Genomic DNA, 11,775 nt, shown 5'->3' with positions numbered 1-11,775 from the left:
GGTTCTCACAGTTGGAATCACTATTGATGAGGACAGTTTCTAGATTTGCCAAAACCTGGCAAACTATAAATAAAAACCCATCATTGTGATTTTTATATTCTCTTACCTCTCGTCTTCCTTGCCCTTATAATGAGAATATCTTCATCCTCTCATGCTCCTTGCAAAAAAAAAAAAAAACATGTTTCTCTCCTCCCTACTTTCCACCTTTCTTAAATTAGGGCCCTCACCGTCTTGTTACATTGTATTTGTCATTTAAAGCATTTGTGCAGCACCTGGGTTCTGACACCCATGTTAAATTCACTCTCCTGGAAGCATACCACACATTTAATTCCTTTGCTATACCTTCCAGTTTAATACTTTGCTCTTATCTATGATGTAGAACTAAGCTATAGCTTATTTATTGCATTTGTCAGCCTTAAACTTCAGTTTCTGTTTTTGCCCAAGTGGTGTAGATATTCAAAAGACTTAAGAACTGTGTTTTTAGTGTACTGGGGTAGTAATATACTCCTTTTCTTTTATCACTTTCTCAGATGTTTGTTGGCAAATTTGAAAAAGCATGTAACTGGTTTCTCCAAGCAGAAACTATAAAGTCAATATAAGGAAAGCTTAATAATACATACCTATATGTAATTCATTTTACACACATGCCCGCACACACCCAGTTTTCCTTGGACTGTCTAATTTTGGAAGCCTGTGCAAATTAGTCTACCAAATTATATTACTCTGTCATACACATGGAAGTAGAATAAAATTAATCATCAGAAAAACAATTTAAATAGCCTATTAAGTAAAGAAACTTGAAATTATTCCATGCTTTCAGGTTTACTGAATACAAAGCTATTTTTTCCAACATATATCTTTTGAATAAGGGAGATAAATTACTGAGTTTTGTTTGGTTTTAAGTGATTTTGGTATAGTACTGTAGATAGTGCCCGTTTTCATCTTTGTGTTAAAATCAATTTTATAATGATGATATCGTTCATAATTGCAAAAATCATAAAACATATCCATTCTCAGAAGCCCTAGTCTGATTATACTTTTTTGTCTTTATATTGTCAAAGTAAATATGGAAGCTTTATTAGAAGTTGTCTGATTTGTATTTTCTAATAAGTTTCTTTTTCTTTGTTTTCTGAAATTACCTTTCTTAAAATCAATAAGTATTTATATATATATATTTTTTTTTTTAAACTTTAATACTACCTCAGGAAAAAAAAAAAAAAAACAGTGCCTTTTCTTTTTGAACTATCTTCAAGAGAGTCAAGACTGTCTGAAGGAAAATATGAAGAAACATGCCCTAAATCCCATCTTGGGATGTTTGTTTTTCCCTTCACCACCTTTTCCCAGTCAGCTTTAAATAACTCAATATAGTGCAGTTGAGCAACAGCATGAGTTAGAAATTTATTCTCAAGAGATAATATGCTTCTGGGTTAATTATCAAAAGTAATCAGGTTACGCCAGGAAATGTATCCATAAAGAACATCCATGTGCCAGTCGCACAAAAATTATAGCAAGTTTGAGTTGAAATGGATTTCAGTGATACTTTAGTGGTGACCAGACTAGATCCCTAAATGGGTATATAAGAATAGAGTTTATTTTTATTATTCTCAGAAGCCTAATCATTGAACCAGTTTTACCTTTGCATAGTTAGTTGTCTTAAGCTTATTTTATAAGAACTTTTGGAAAGAAGCTAAAACCTTTTGCTATTATTTGAGAGAACCTGCTCTCCTAAAACTTTCTCCTGCATTGGTTTTCAATAGTCCTGCCTCTTTTTAGTTCTTTTACAGTTCTTATTGCCTCCTTTGTCCTCCACCCTCCTTTCCCCAAATACTGTTTTCACAGCTTTATTCCCCTTGGGATTATCTTTCTGTATTCCTTTTCTTAATGAGCTCATTTGTCAAGTCACTGCAACTTTCAGCTCAATATTCCATTTTGTCATTCCCCTTGAGTCCCTGTCTCTAGTGCCAAGCACTTAGTAGGTGTTCAATAAATGTTTTGTTGGTGGGTGAGTGGGTAAAAGAGTAAGTGAATAAATAATTGATGCCCTCTTATCTATAACCTTATGTGTCAGACCATTTACTGAACATCATGACTTTGATATTTTACCTCGAGAACTACATACCCCAAGTGAACCTTATCTTTCTTATATTTTCATACATACCCCAAGTGAACCTTATCTTTCTTATATTTTCATTCCTACTTAAACTTTTTCTACAAAGATAGTCATCCTTGACTTTTCTTTGTTTTCTTCCTCTGTAGTTAATTTGTCTTTCTAAAACCAAATTTTTTTTTCCTTCAAAATTTCTCAAATTTAGCTCTTCTTTTCCCTTCTTCTCTAACCGCCACAGTTCACAGTTCACAGAAGATCTCACCATCTCCTGCCCAGGTTGTTAGTTAATGTGTCTGCTGCTGCCATTTCCCTCACCCTCTAAGGCACTTTGGACACGAGACACTAATTTTGGGAAAAAATTAGTGGTTTTATTGTGTTATGAAAAAAGAACATTGAGAAGCTTTGAGATGAGTATTTCAACAAACAGATTGTAGTGGGTTGGAAGAGAAATGTTTGCTTTTAAGATGAGCCTGAATATGTTAGAAGGCTAAAGAAAAAGTTCTAAATGGTCCCATGAAGAATTAGAATAATGGGGTAAAAGAATAATTGTGAAACATATTCTGGAGGAGGCAAGGAAAGATGGAGCCCAAAGTACAGGGAGGGGGTGGGGTAAGTACTCTTGTTGTACAAGACACTTCTCTTAAGGATGAGACTGGAGATAGAGAGAGAACGACACATTAAATAAAAGCAAGTGTATGCGAGGGAGCTATACCAGATCATCTTTCTTAACCCTTCACATCCTTTTCTTTCTCTTCAGCATGTGGACATAGCAGCATTATTGATAAAATACAACACATGTGTAAATGCAACAGATAAGTGGGCATTTACTCCTCTTCATGAAGCAGCCCAAAAAGGAAGGACCCAGTTATGTGCCCTCCTCCTAGCGCATGGAGCAGATCCCACTATGAAGAACCAAGAAGGTCAGACACCTTTAGATCTGGCAACAGTAAGTCCTCATTTCAAAATACTCAGACTTGCTTCTTAGATTTTCAGAGATGGCATTCAATTCCAGGGCTTAGCAGGTTTATCTTCAGTCATGCATATTTCACTTAGAATAAGAACAAACCTCCTTTCTTCTGAAAAAAATTTTTTTTAATGTACAGTAGTCCCTCTCTGTATTGCAGTTCACTTATCGTGACCTCACTGTACCACGGGATTTTTAAAAATATTATATTTAAATATCACGGATTTTTTGCTATATCACGGGGTTTTGCAGTACTGTATACGTATGTTGTTAAAGTTACATAGGTTTAAGAGTGTAGAATAAATGTAAGGTTCCTACTTCACAGAGGCGTCTGGAACATAATACCCGTGATAAGTGAGGGAATACTGTATTTATTGATTTTAGAGAAAGGATGGGGAAGAGAGAGGAGCGTCGATTTGTTGTTCCGCTTATTCATTCATTGGTTGCTTCTTGGGGTGCCCTGACCAGAGATCGAACCACAACCGAGGCATGTGCCCTGACCCAGGAACTGAACCCACAACATTTGGCTTTGCAGGACAACGCCCAGCCTGCTGAGCCTCACTAGTCAGGGCCAGAGCAGCTGCTGCTCATGATAATTTACCTGAGGCTTCGAGATAGTCAGTAAAATTAACTTCTGGACAGTATATTATTCTTCTAAAGATGGAAAATAAATTGATATACTATGGAAATATTTTCAAAACTAACAAGTATTTGTGATTAAATATTACATAACTAAAAAGCAAACACAGCATTATCTTGCCTGAACTTTCTGAAAATCAGGGTGTTACTCATGGTCACAATCATTTATGATTTTTTAAGCCAGAAATCCATTTTCAGTTCACATTCTGTTTCATATAGCTATTGCTAAGTAACAGATGATTTGAAAACACTTAGTAACTAAAATTGAGTGAGGGGCTTAGTACAACGATTGATTATTTCTCCCAGTTCTGTAGTTTGACTGGGTTCAGCCAGGTGGTTCTGCTGTTTGTGCCCTTCCCTTCCTTGGGCCTCGGCTGAAGCTGCAGTGTGCAGGGTGGCCTTGCATCCCGTGTGCCGTGCCATCATGCAGAAGTCCAGCCCAGACTTCTTCACAGCGTGGAGGGTGGCTTCCAAGAGGGCACAAGTAGAAGCTGCCAGGCCTTTTAAAGCCTGGCTCAAAAGCCTCAGTACATCACTCCCTCTGCATTCGGTTGGTCACAGCAGCTCGTGGGCAGCCCAGGTTCCAGGGAAGGGAAATAGACAGCATTGCTTAAAGCGAGAAGCAGCACGCATGTGTACTGGGGGGAGAAAGCCATGCGGCTCCCTTTGCACGCTCTCTCCCACGTCCTCCAACAGCGGTTATGTCTGCCAGACTGTGAAGTTCACGAGTAGCTAACCAAATTAAAATACTGCTCCTCTAAAATTTCGCCAGATTTTAATTGTACCTTAAATTAAGTGTGCGCTCGATAACTAAACAAAAGTACACAGCATAGTAAGTAAATATGGGAACTACTTACAAGGAAGAGATTGGAAGTCAACACTTGGAGATGCGCTCTTTTTTATGAAAGATGAAATTTTTCTTTTTTAACTCTTCAGATCTTTATCAACCTAAATGCACATGTAATCAGAACAATTGTGTGTACACTTTTCACTTAGTGTTAAAGCATTTTCAGGAATTAACATAGTCCACATTCTTAGATATTTTTTCTCATAGTTGACTCTTTTTGTGTGTCCGGACAAAACACGATCTTCTCTCAGCAAATGTCAAGTACATAATACAGTGTTCTTAACTATAGTTACCAAGCTTAACATTAGATGTTCAAAAACTGAAATATTTTTTAATTAATAGTTTTCCCAGCTCTGCCTACTGAAGCTACTGGACTTTTTTTGGATGAGAGAAAGAAAGAGAAAGAAATTATTAAAAACAAATAGGATAATCAGGCATTTATTAAAGAAAGTATCCTCAAAGTGCATGGTCTTTAGTGAAAAGCTTACAACTCTAAAATGTAGTGTTTTTGTATTATTTTTAGGCTGACGATATCAGAGCCTTGCTGATAGATGCCATGCCCCCAGAGGCCTTACCCACCTGTTTTAAACCTCAGGCTACTGTAGTGAGCGCCTCTCTAATCTCACCAGCACCCACCCCCTCCTGCCTGTCTGCGGCCAGCAGCATAGATAACCTCACCGTCCCCTTAGCGGAATTGGCAGTGGGAGGCGCGTCCAACACGGGGGACGGCGCAGCGAGCACAGAAAGGAAGGACGGAGAGGGTGAGTATGCCCTGTGAAGGCGCATTTGGTTCTTGTCTTATTTTTTTTTAATTAACAGAGTCATTTTTATAAATTGGTAGTCGTTGAACACCTCACTTACAGGTAGCTATTTGTAAGTTGTCATATACACACCATCTTATAAGAAATATGTCTTCAGAGAATAAATTTCTTAGTATCAGCATTGTTCTTAGTATATCTGAGTACATCCATTTTAAACTACCAAGTGAGTCTTGTTACTGAAATGTATCAGGAAAACACAGATTATTTAAGGAGTGAAAACTAAAATGATAGCTTGTGAATTTGAAATTTTATATCTACTGTTTAATATGTTATTTACTAAAAGCATTACATTTTACTCTATAATATTAAAATTAATATAAATGATACTGATTTGATAAACTATTTTTATTTCTCAACCAAATTCAGAAGTAACTTGAAGTGTTGGAATGAAATTTAGTATTATTTTATGCTATGTAGAATCATCAGCACAGCCAGGGATGTCAGAGACCATGGCTTTAAAAAAATTACTGAAACTTCCTTTAGATTGATAAACTATTTGCTGAGAAACCTTATATCTGTTTCAGTTGCAGGTCTTGACATGAATATCAGTCAGTTTCTAAAAAGCCTTGGTCTTGAACATCTTCGAGACATCTTTGAAACAGAACAGGTAAGTTCTCTTGAGTCTTTTTAATTAAAGATTAAGAGTTATTTTCACCTTTTTTTTTTTTTTTTTTTTTTGGCTTAGTAACTGCCTTTTAAAACCCACAGCAAATTTCTGAAGAAGCCGAGGGAACCCAGTATACTGCAAGAGGCATGCCTGTGTGCTGTGAGAATTTTTAAAACATGCACTGTCTACTTATGTAGTCAGGGGCACTGATCTCTTTCCCCTTAGACTGTCAGATGAAAAATGACAACAGCCAACACAATGGTCGTCCAATGTGAATGAATCAAAATTATGCCTATTTTTTTTTTGGTCAGATCAGCAAAAAATATGTTTTTTGGTGTGCCACAGAATTTAGTAATTAGTATGTGTGTGCCATGAGATGAAAAAGGTTGAAAATCACTCATCTAGCAGATGATGGAGTCTTTAATTGTATTTTGTTATATCTTTATAAGCAGTCTGGCTCTAAGTTTTATTATATTTCAAAACTTAGACCTGAAAAGAATGTTTTAAAATTTTTCATTATTTTCTTTCCAAAAAATATTGGCATTTATTCATCTCATTTCATTATTGATGTGACTAGAGTCCACTTAAAACCAATGAGAAATTCCTTATATTGAGTATTTAGCAAAATATGCATGAAACAATTGTCTGTTAAATTAGAAAGCAAAGTTAATACTTTGGACAATGTACCTTTTCAAAATTGACCCTTTAATGAAGTTTCTATTGTCTAAAATAATGTTAAACCAATACTTGGCCATACACTCAAATAGACATGTTTTATATTTGGATACATTTTAAGTGTCTGTGAAAATCTTGGTATGAAGTCATCATTAGAGTGTTTATGAATTAAGATCCCTGTGTTTGTCATTCTGTTCTCATACAGGATAAGTTTTTAACTTATTACTGTATGATTTTATAACCATGGTCAATGGTAAATATTGAATAATAATTTCACAATGTATAACAAATATTGAATCATTATGTCATGCACCTGAAATTAATATAATGTTGTCAATTGTTTCTCAAAAAAATATGGGTAAAAAATGACTTAAGTTCTTGAGTTTAAATCAACTCTTGTTTATATACATAGAATCTTAGAATGGGAAAGGTCATTGGAGATCGCTATTCTCCCAGACGTAGAAATTACCCTTTTAACATCCATATGGGAAGATAACTTGTTAAAATTGGACAGGTGTAATAAAATGCTTACAATTTAAAGTGTGCCAAGATCTACCCTGTGTATAAATTTATTGTTTTTATGTTCACATTTACCCTGTTTTGCACAGAAATCTAATCTCTGGTCTACATATGTATTAGTTTCCTAAGGCTACTTAACAAATTACCACAATCTTGGTGGCTTAAACAACAGAAATTTATTCCATCTCAGTCTGGAGGCCTGAAGTTCAAAATCAAGATGTCAGCTGGGCTATAACTGGGTCCAGAGACTTTAGGGGAGAATCTTTTCCATGCTTCCTGCAGCTTCTAGTGTTTGAGGCTATTGTCACATGACTCTAGTCACTACTTCTGTCTTGTCTCCTGTGTCTCTCTTATAAGGACGTTTGCATTGCATTGAAGCCCTACCCATTTAATCCTAGACAATCTCCTCCCCTCAAGATTCTTAACTTAATTGTATCTGAAAGACTGTTGAAAAGGTTTTTGAAATAATGTTCTTTTACAGGGATTAGAACATGGATGTACTTTCTGAGGACCAGCCCACTACAACATAATATATAATTCTTATATCTCTAAGACCCAGTCAACTTATCAGGCAGAGACTTACCCTTCCAGTTGCCCACCCCTTCAAAGTTTGCCCTGTTTTAGGATAAATATATCTTTTTTTTCAATTATTCTTTATATGGATGTAGTTTCCGAATTCTTCACTGGCCTCTTTGCCCATTCTGGTTTCTTTGAAGGCTTGCAGTCAATTTAGAGTTAATTAAAAACCTCAGGTCTTTCTCATATCAGTTACACTGTTAAGATTCTCTGATGTCCTTTTTTTTTAGCTGAGTTCTTTTATATCATTACTGTAATTCATCTTTAACGCTCTCAGTGATCCAAACTGTTGAGTAGAAGTAGCAGTGAACTAAAAGAAGACCTTGATTCTGATTATTTTCTCTTTTTTACAGGCTGTGTAACATTGGGTAAGGCATTTAATCTGTCATTTCCCTTCCATGTAAAATACAGTACCTTTCAATGTCCAGATAGTTAAAATTCTCAGCCATACTGTGCTTCTGTGCCAGTTTTTAAAATACACTTAGACGAAGCATCAGATGTGTCTTCTAGCTGGGGTAGGACTTTATAAACTGGTGTGATGATTTCTTTTCCTGTAAGCTTCACCCACTACTGATTCACTCTCTGGCTTGGAGATTTTTCATGGTAAAATCCTAAATTGTAAGAATCTTTTTCCGTATTTCCCCACTGAAGGTATTAAGGCTGTTGTAAAAGCATTATCCTCTGCTGTCACCGTACTGCTGCCGTATCCCTGCCCCCCAACTACGGCCGTAATAACTGAAGCTTCACACGTCTTTGCTTAATAAAATAAGGGCCCTAATTCAAACAAACAACTGTTAATTGTTGAAAGCTTTTTAAAGGACTTCAGTTTCCACTCTTTTTAATCAGCTTGCATCATAATTTTGTTTCATTTTTTCTTTTTTACCTTATATATTTAGTACTTCAGTAACTGATCTCCTGTGGCATGGTTATCTCATTTTATTGATTTTAATAGTTTAATAGTTTAGTGTTACAGTCAGTCCTTTTGATAGCTTATCCTGGTTTCTTCAGCTTCATTGTTATCTTTGTCTCTGCAGCCTTGTTCAGAGTAAGCGGTTCCATTGATTTTCTTTTTGCCAGAGTCTGTTCTGTATCCTTCTTTGAATCTGTATGTTGACTATTCTACTTAATGTATATTGCCAGTGCAGTTCCTTTGCTCCAGACAAATGATATTACCTTTTTTTTGTATTGAACCGTGTTTGACTGTCTTCTGGCCCAATCATCAAGTAATCAAATTAAATTTTATTTTAACATCTCTCCCTTTAAAACTGCCCTCTCTGGCCCTGGCCAGTGTGGTTGGGCGTCATCCCATAAACTGAAAGGTCGCAGGTTTGATTACTGGTCAGGGCACACACATGAGCAACCAGTCAATATTTCTCTCTCACATCAATGCCCCTCTCGCCCTTTCTCTCTCTCTAAAATCAATAAATGTTTTTGTTTTTTTTTTAAATTTATAAAGTTGCCTTGTCTGATTCATTCCTTCCACTGCACTCCATCCTCTCCATCCTTATCTTGGTCACACTCGTTTCCCTTCCAGATCTGCCCTTCATGGTGGCATTATGTTGTATCTTCTAACGTACAACTCCGATTGCGTTACTCTGCTGAAAGGCTTCCCAGGACCCTGCAGATAGTATCTTAGCTTGATGTGTGAAGCCCGTTCCATATCAGTCTTGGCCTGCTCCTCTGCCCACCCGTTCATTTATTCCTTATGAATGCCGTACTCTTACCACTTTGTACTTCCATACTTGGAGTCTCTCAAATGTTCTGTGTTCTCTTACTTGATTCTCCTTATTCCCTTAAATACCCTTCCCTCCTTCCTCTGCCTGATTAACTCTGGCCTCTTAGCTGAATGATTGCCTTCTTCTGAGAACCTTTCCTGACCCCTTTCCTGTTTCTTCCTTCCTTCCCAGTCCTACTTACAGCCTTGACCAAGTAGGCAACATTCCTCAGAGCTCCTACAGAGATTCTTCCAAAACATTTAGCAACTTTTACCATGTGATTGTGTTGACTTTTTTATCTCCTTGGTAGAGAAAATGGCGTGAACTCAGTGGCAGTACTCTTTCCTGGCACCATTCTGTTCTGTCATTTTGGACCAGTCTTTTAACTTCCTGAGCTATAGTGGGTTGTTTCAGAATGAAATAAAATGTTTAATTAGCTACTTTGGGGGGAGATAGCATATAGAAGGTAACCATTAAATGTGTATGAATGAATAAACATATAAACATGAATCTGAATTCCTTAGCTTGTCATTTAAGGTTTTCCAGTGGCTACTGCCTGATGAATGTGGGACCAATGTGGTACCATGTGTAAGTCAAAGAAACTAAGTCAACACTTAGTTCTGTTAGCTTTCTAGTTACCCCTTTTAAGAAATACAAGCAAGTGAAAGACAGAAATGGCAATACATCTCAGCTCTTCTGTGTACGATTTTTATGACTTCTCTGAGCCAAGATTTCCTCCTAAGGATAGTTATTGTGAGGATTAAATGAGGTATTTATTTTATATATTGAAGCTATATAATTGAGAAATATTATGTTTTCCAGACCTGGTTTCTGCTTCTTCCAGATACTCACTATATATATCAATTCAGAAAAGCTTAAGGATTATTAGAATTAAAGCTACCATATAAATATTAACTTATGTCAACTCTTATTTGAACTGAAGTTCAGTATATTTAGAAGGAAAAAAGAACAGGATGTCAATAATACAAACCTTGTACATGGTTCCAAATTATATTAAAATCCCATCTAGCTAAAACTTTAAGACTCCTATATATTGTGAACTATTCTTTCTCAGAGATGTGTATTTCAGAACGATTGCTTTTTAAGAGGTGTGCTGAAAACTTTCTCTGGGTGATTGGAAGTGAATTGCCCATTTTGTGCAATGGAGTGATTATTTTTAAATGGCCATTTAGAAGCAAAATAGTAAATTATTTCCAAAGACTGAGTAATGAATGCTTGGTGTGCTAAGAAAATCAGATTCATTATATAATATTTCATTCTAATGATAAAAATCAGCAGAGTTCCAGGCCTCATTTGCGATTTTTAAATATTATGTACAAGTATAAAGGTAAAGAGAAGCTATGGAGAGATTAAAAATATCTCGTTTGAGTTGGAAAAAGGGTGTCATCAAAAATATTTCCCAGTTTTCCAAGGAAAGAGAAAAACAAAGGCTAATCTTGTGATGTAGTGTTTGGATTCTCACAGGACCACCTTCTGAGCTGGAAAATTGCATGTTCAGCCCTCAGGAAATTCGGTCGCCCAAGATTCCACCCTGTGCGTTCAGAGCACTGCCACTTGGTGGCGGTAGAGTCGCAGTTACTTTTAGTCAACAAAAGAATTAGGTAATTTTTAAACATCTCCATTTACAAGGATGAATAACCAAAAAATAAAAGCAACTATTTTGTACAGAAATAATAATTTTAAGTTCTTTTGTTAATTCTGAGGAGCTGTTAAGTCTGAGAATTTATAAGAGAATTGAAAATCCCTCTACTCTCTTCTCCAGATTGGAATTCTTTGCATAGCATCTGTATAAAATGGTCTGCAATGTAACTAAATACTTTGTGATATAAAATTCACTCCTTTCTAAGGCAGTTTTTCTTTTTCATACTTGAATATTTCTTACCTCTGAGAAGTTCCTCCTTATTTTTACATAAATCCTCATAACCGAAATATTCTTACTCCTTTTGCCACCGTCTGTTTCATTGTGCTAAAGACATCTCTCTTTTCCTACCATTCATGTTTGCCACCTGCTGGATACTGGGCTCTAGTCTTTCCCCATTTTTAAGCTTACTGGTTGTTCACGCTTGTATTTTGAGGCAAGCAAAAGATGGTGGAATTAAATAATCAAAAGGAAATACTGCAGTGATCATGTTATATTTCTATAGCATTATTTCTCTCATTTTAATTCTCCATTGACTAAAAGCAAATTAAGGAGTAGTTAAAGGGAGCAAAAAGCTGATAAAATTATCAAGACAACTTTAAGAAGATTTTCAGTGCATGCTTAAAATGGAAACAAAAGAATTTT

General features: G+C 36.0%; 1 protein-coding gene across 1 annotated transcript in view; it reads left to right on the top strand.

Annotated features, from left to right (window-relative positions):
• Positions 1-11,775, top strand: part of TNKS (tankyrase) — a 163,805-nt gene that overhangs the window by 138,981 nt on the left and 13,049 nt on the right. The window contains exons 18-20 of the mRNA XM_090257983.1: positions 2,865-3,053; positions 5,081-5,318; positions 5,903-5,985. Coding sequence (XP_090114109.1) covers positions 2,865-3,053; positions 5,081-5,318; positions 5,903-5,985 — 510 coding nt within the window. The remainder of the gene's footprint in view (positions 1-2,864; positions 3,054-5,080; positions 5,319-5,902; positions 5,986-11,775) is intronic.

The sequence above is a fragment of the Furipterus horrens genome, unplaced genomic scaffold, assembly GCF_987537825.1.
Source record: "Furipterus horrens unplaced genomic scaffold, mFurHor1.1.pri manual_scaffold_12, whole genome shotgun sequence".
Taxonomy (NCBI): Eukaryota; Metazoa; Chordata; class Mammalia; order Chiroptera; family Furipteridae; genus Furipterus; species Furipterus horrens.
Note: the sequence above shows the minus strand (reverse complement) of the source record. Positions and strands in the feature narration are given on the sequence as shown.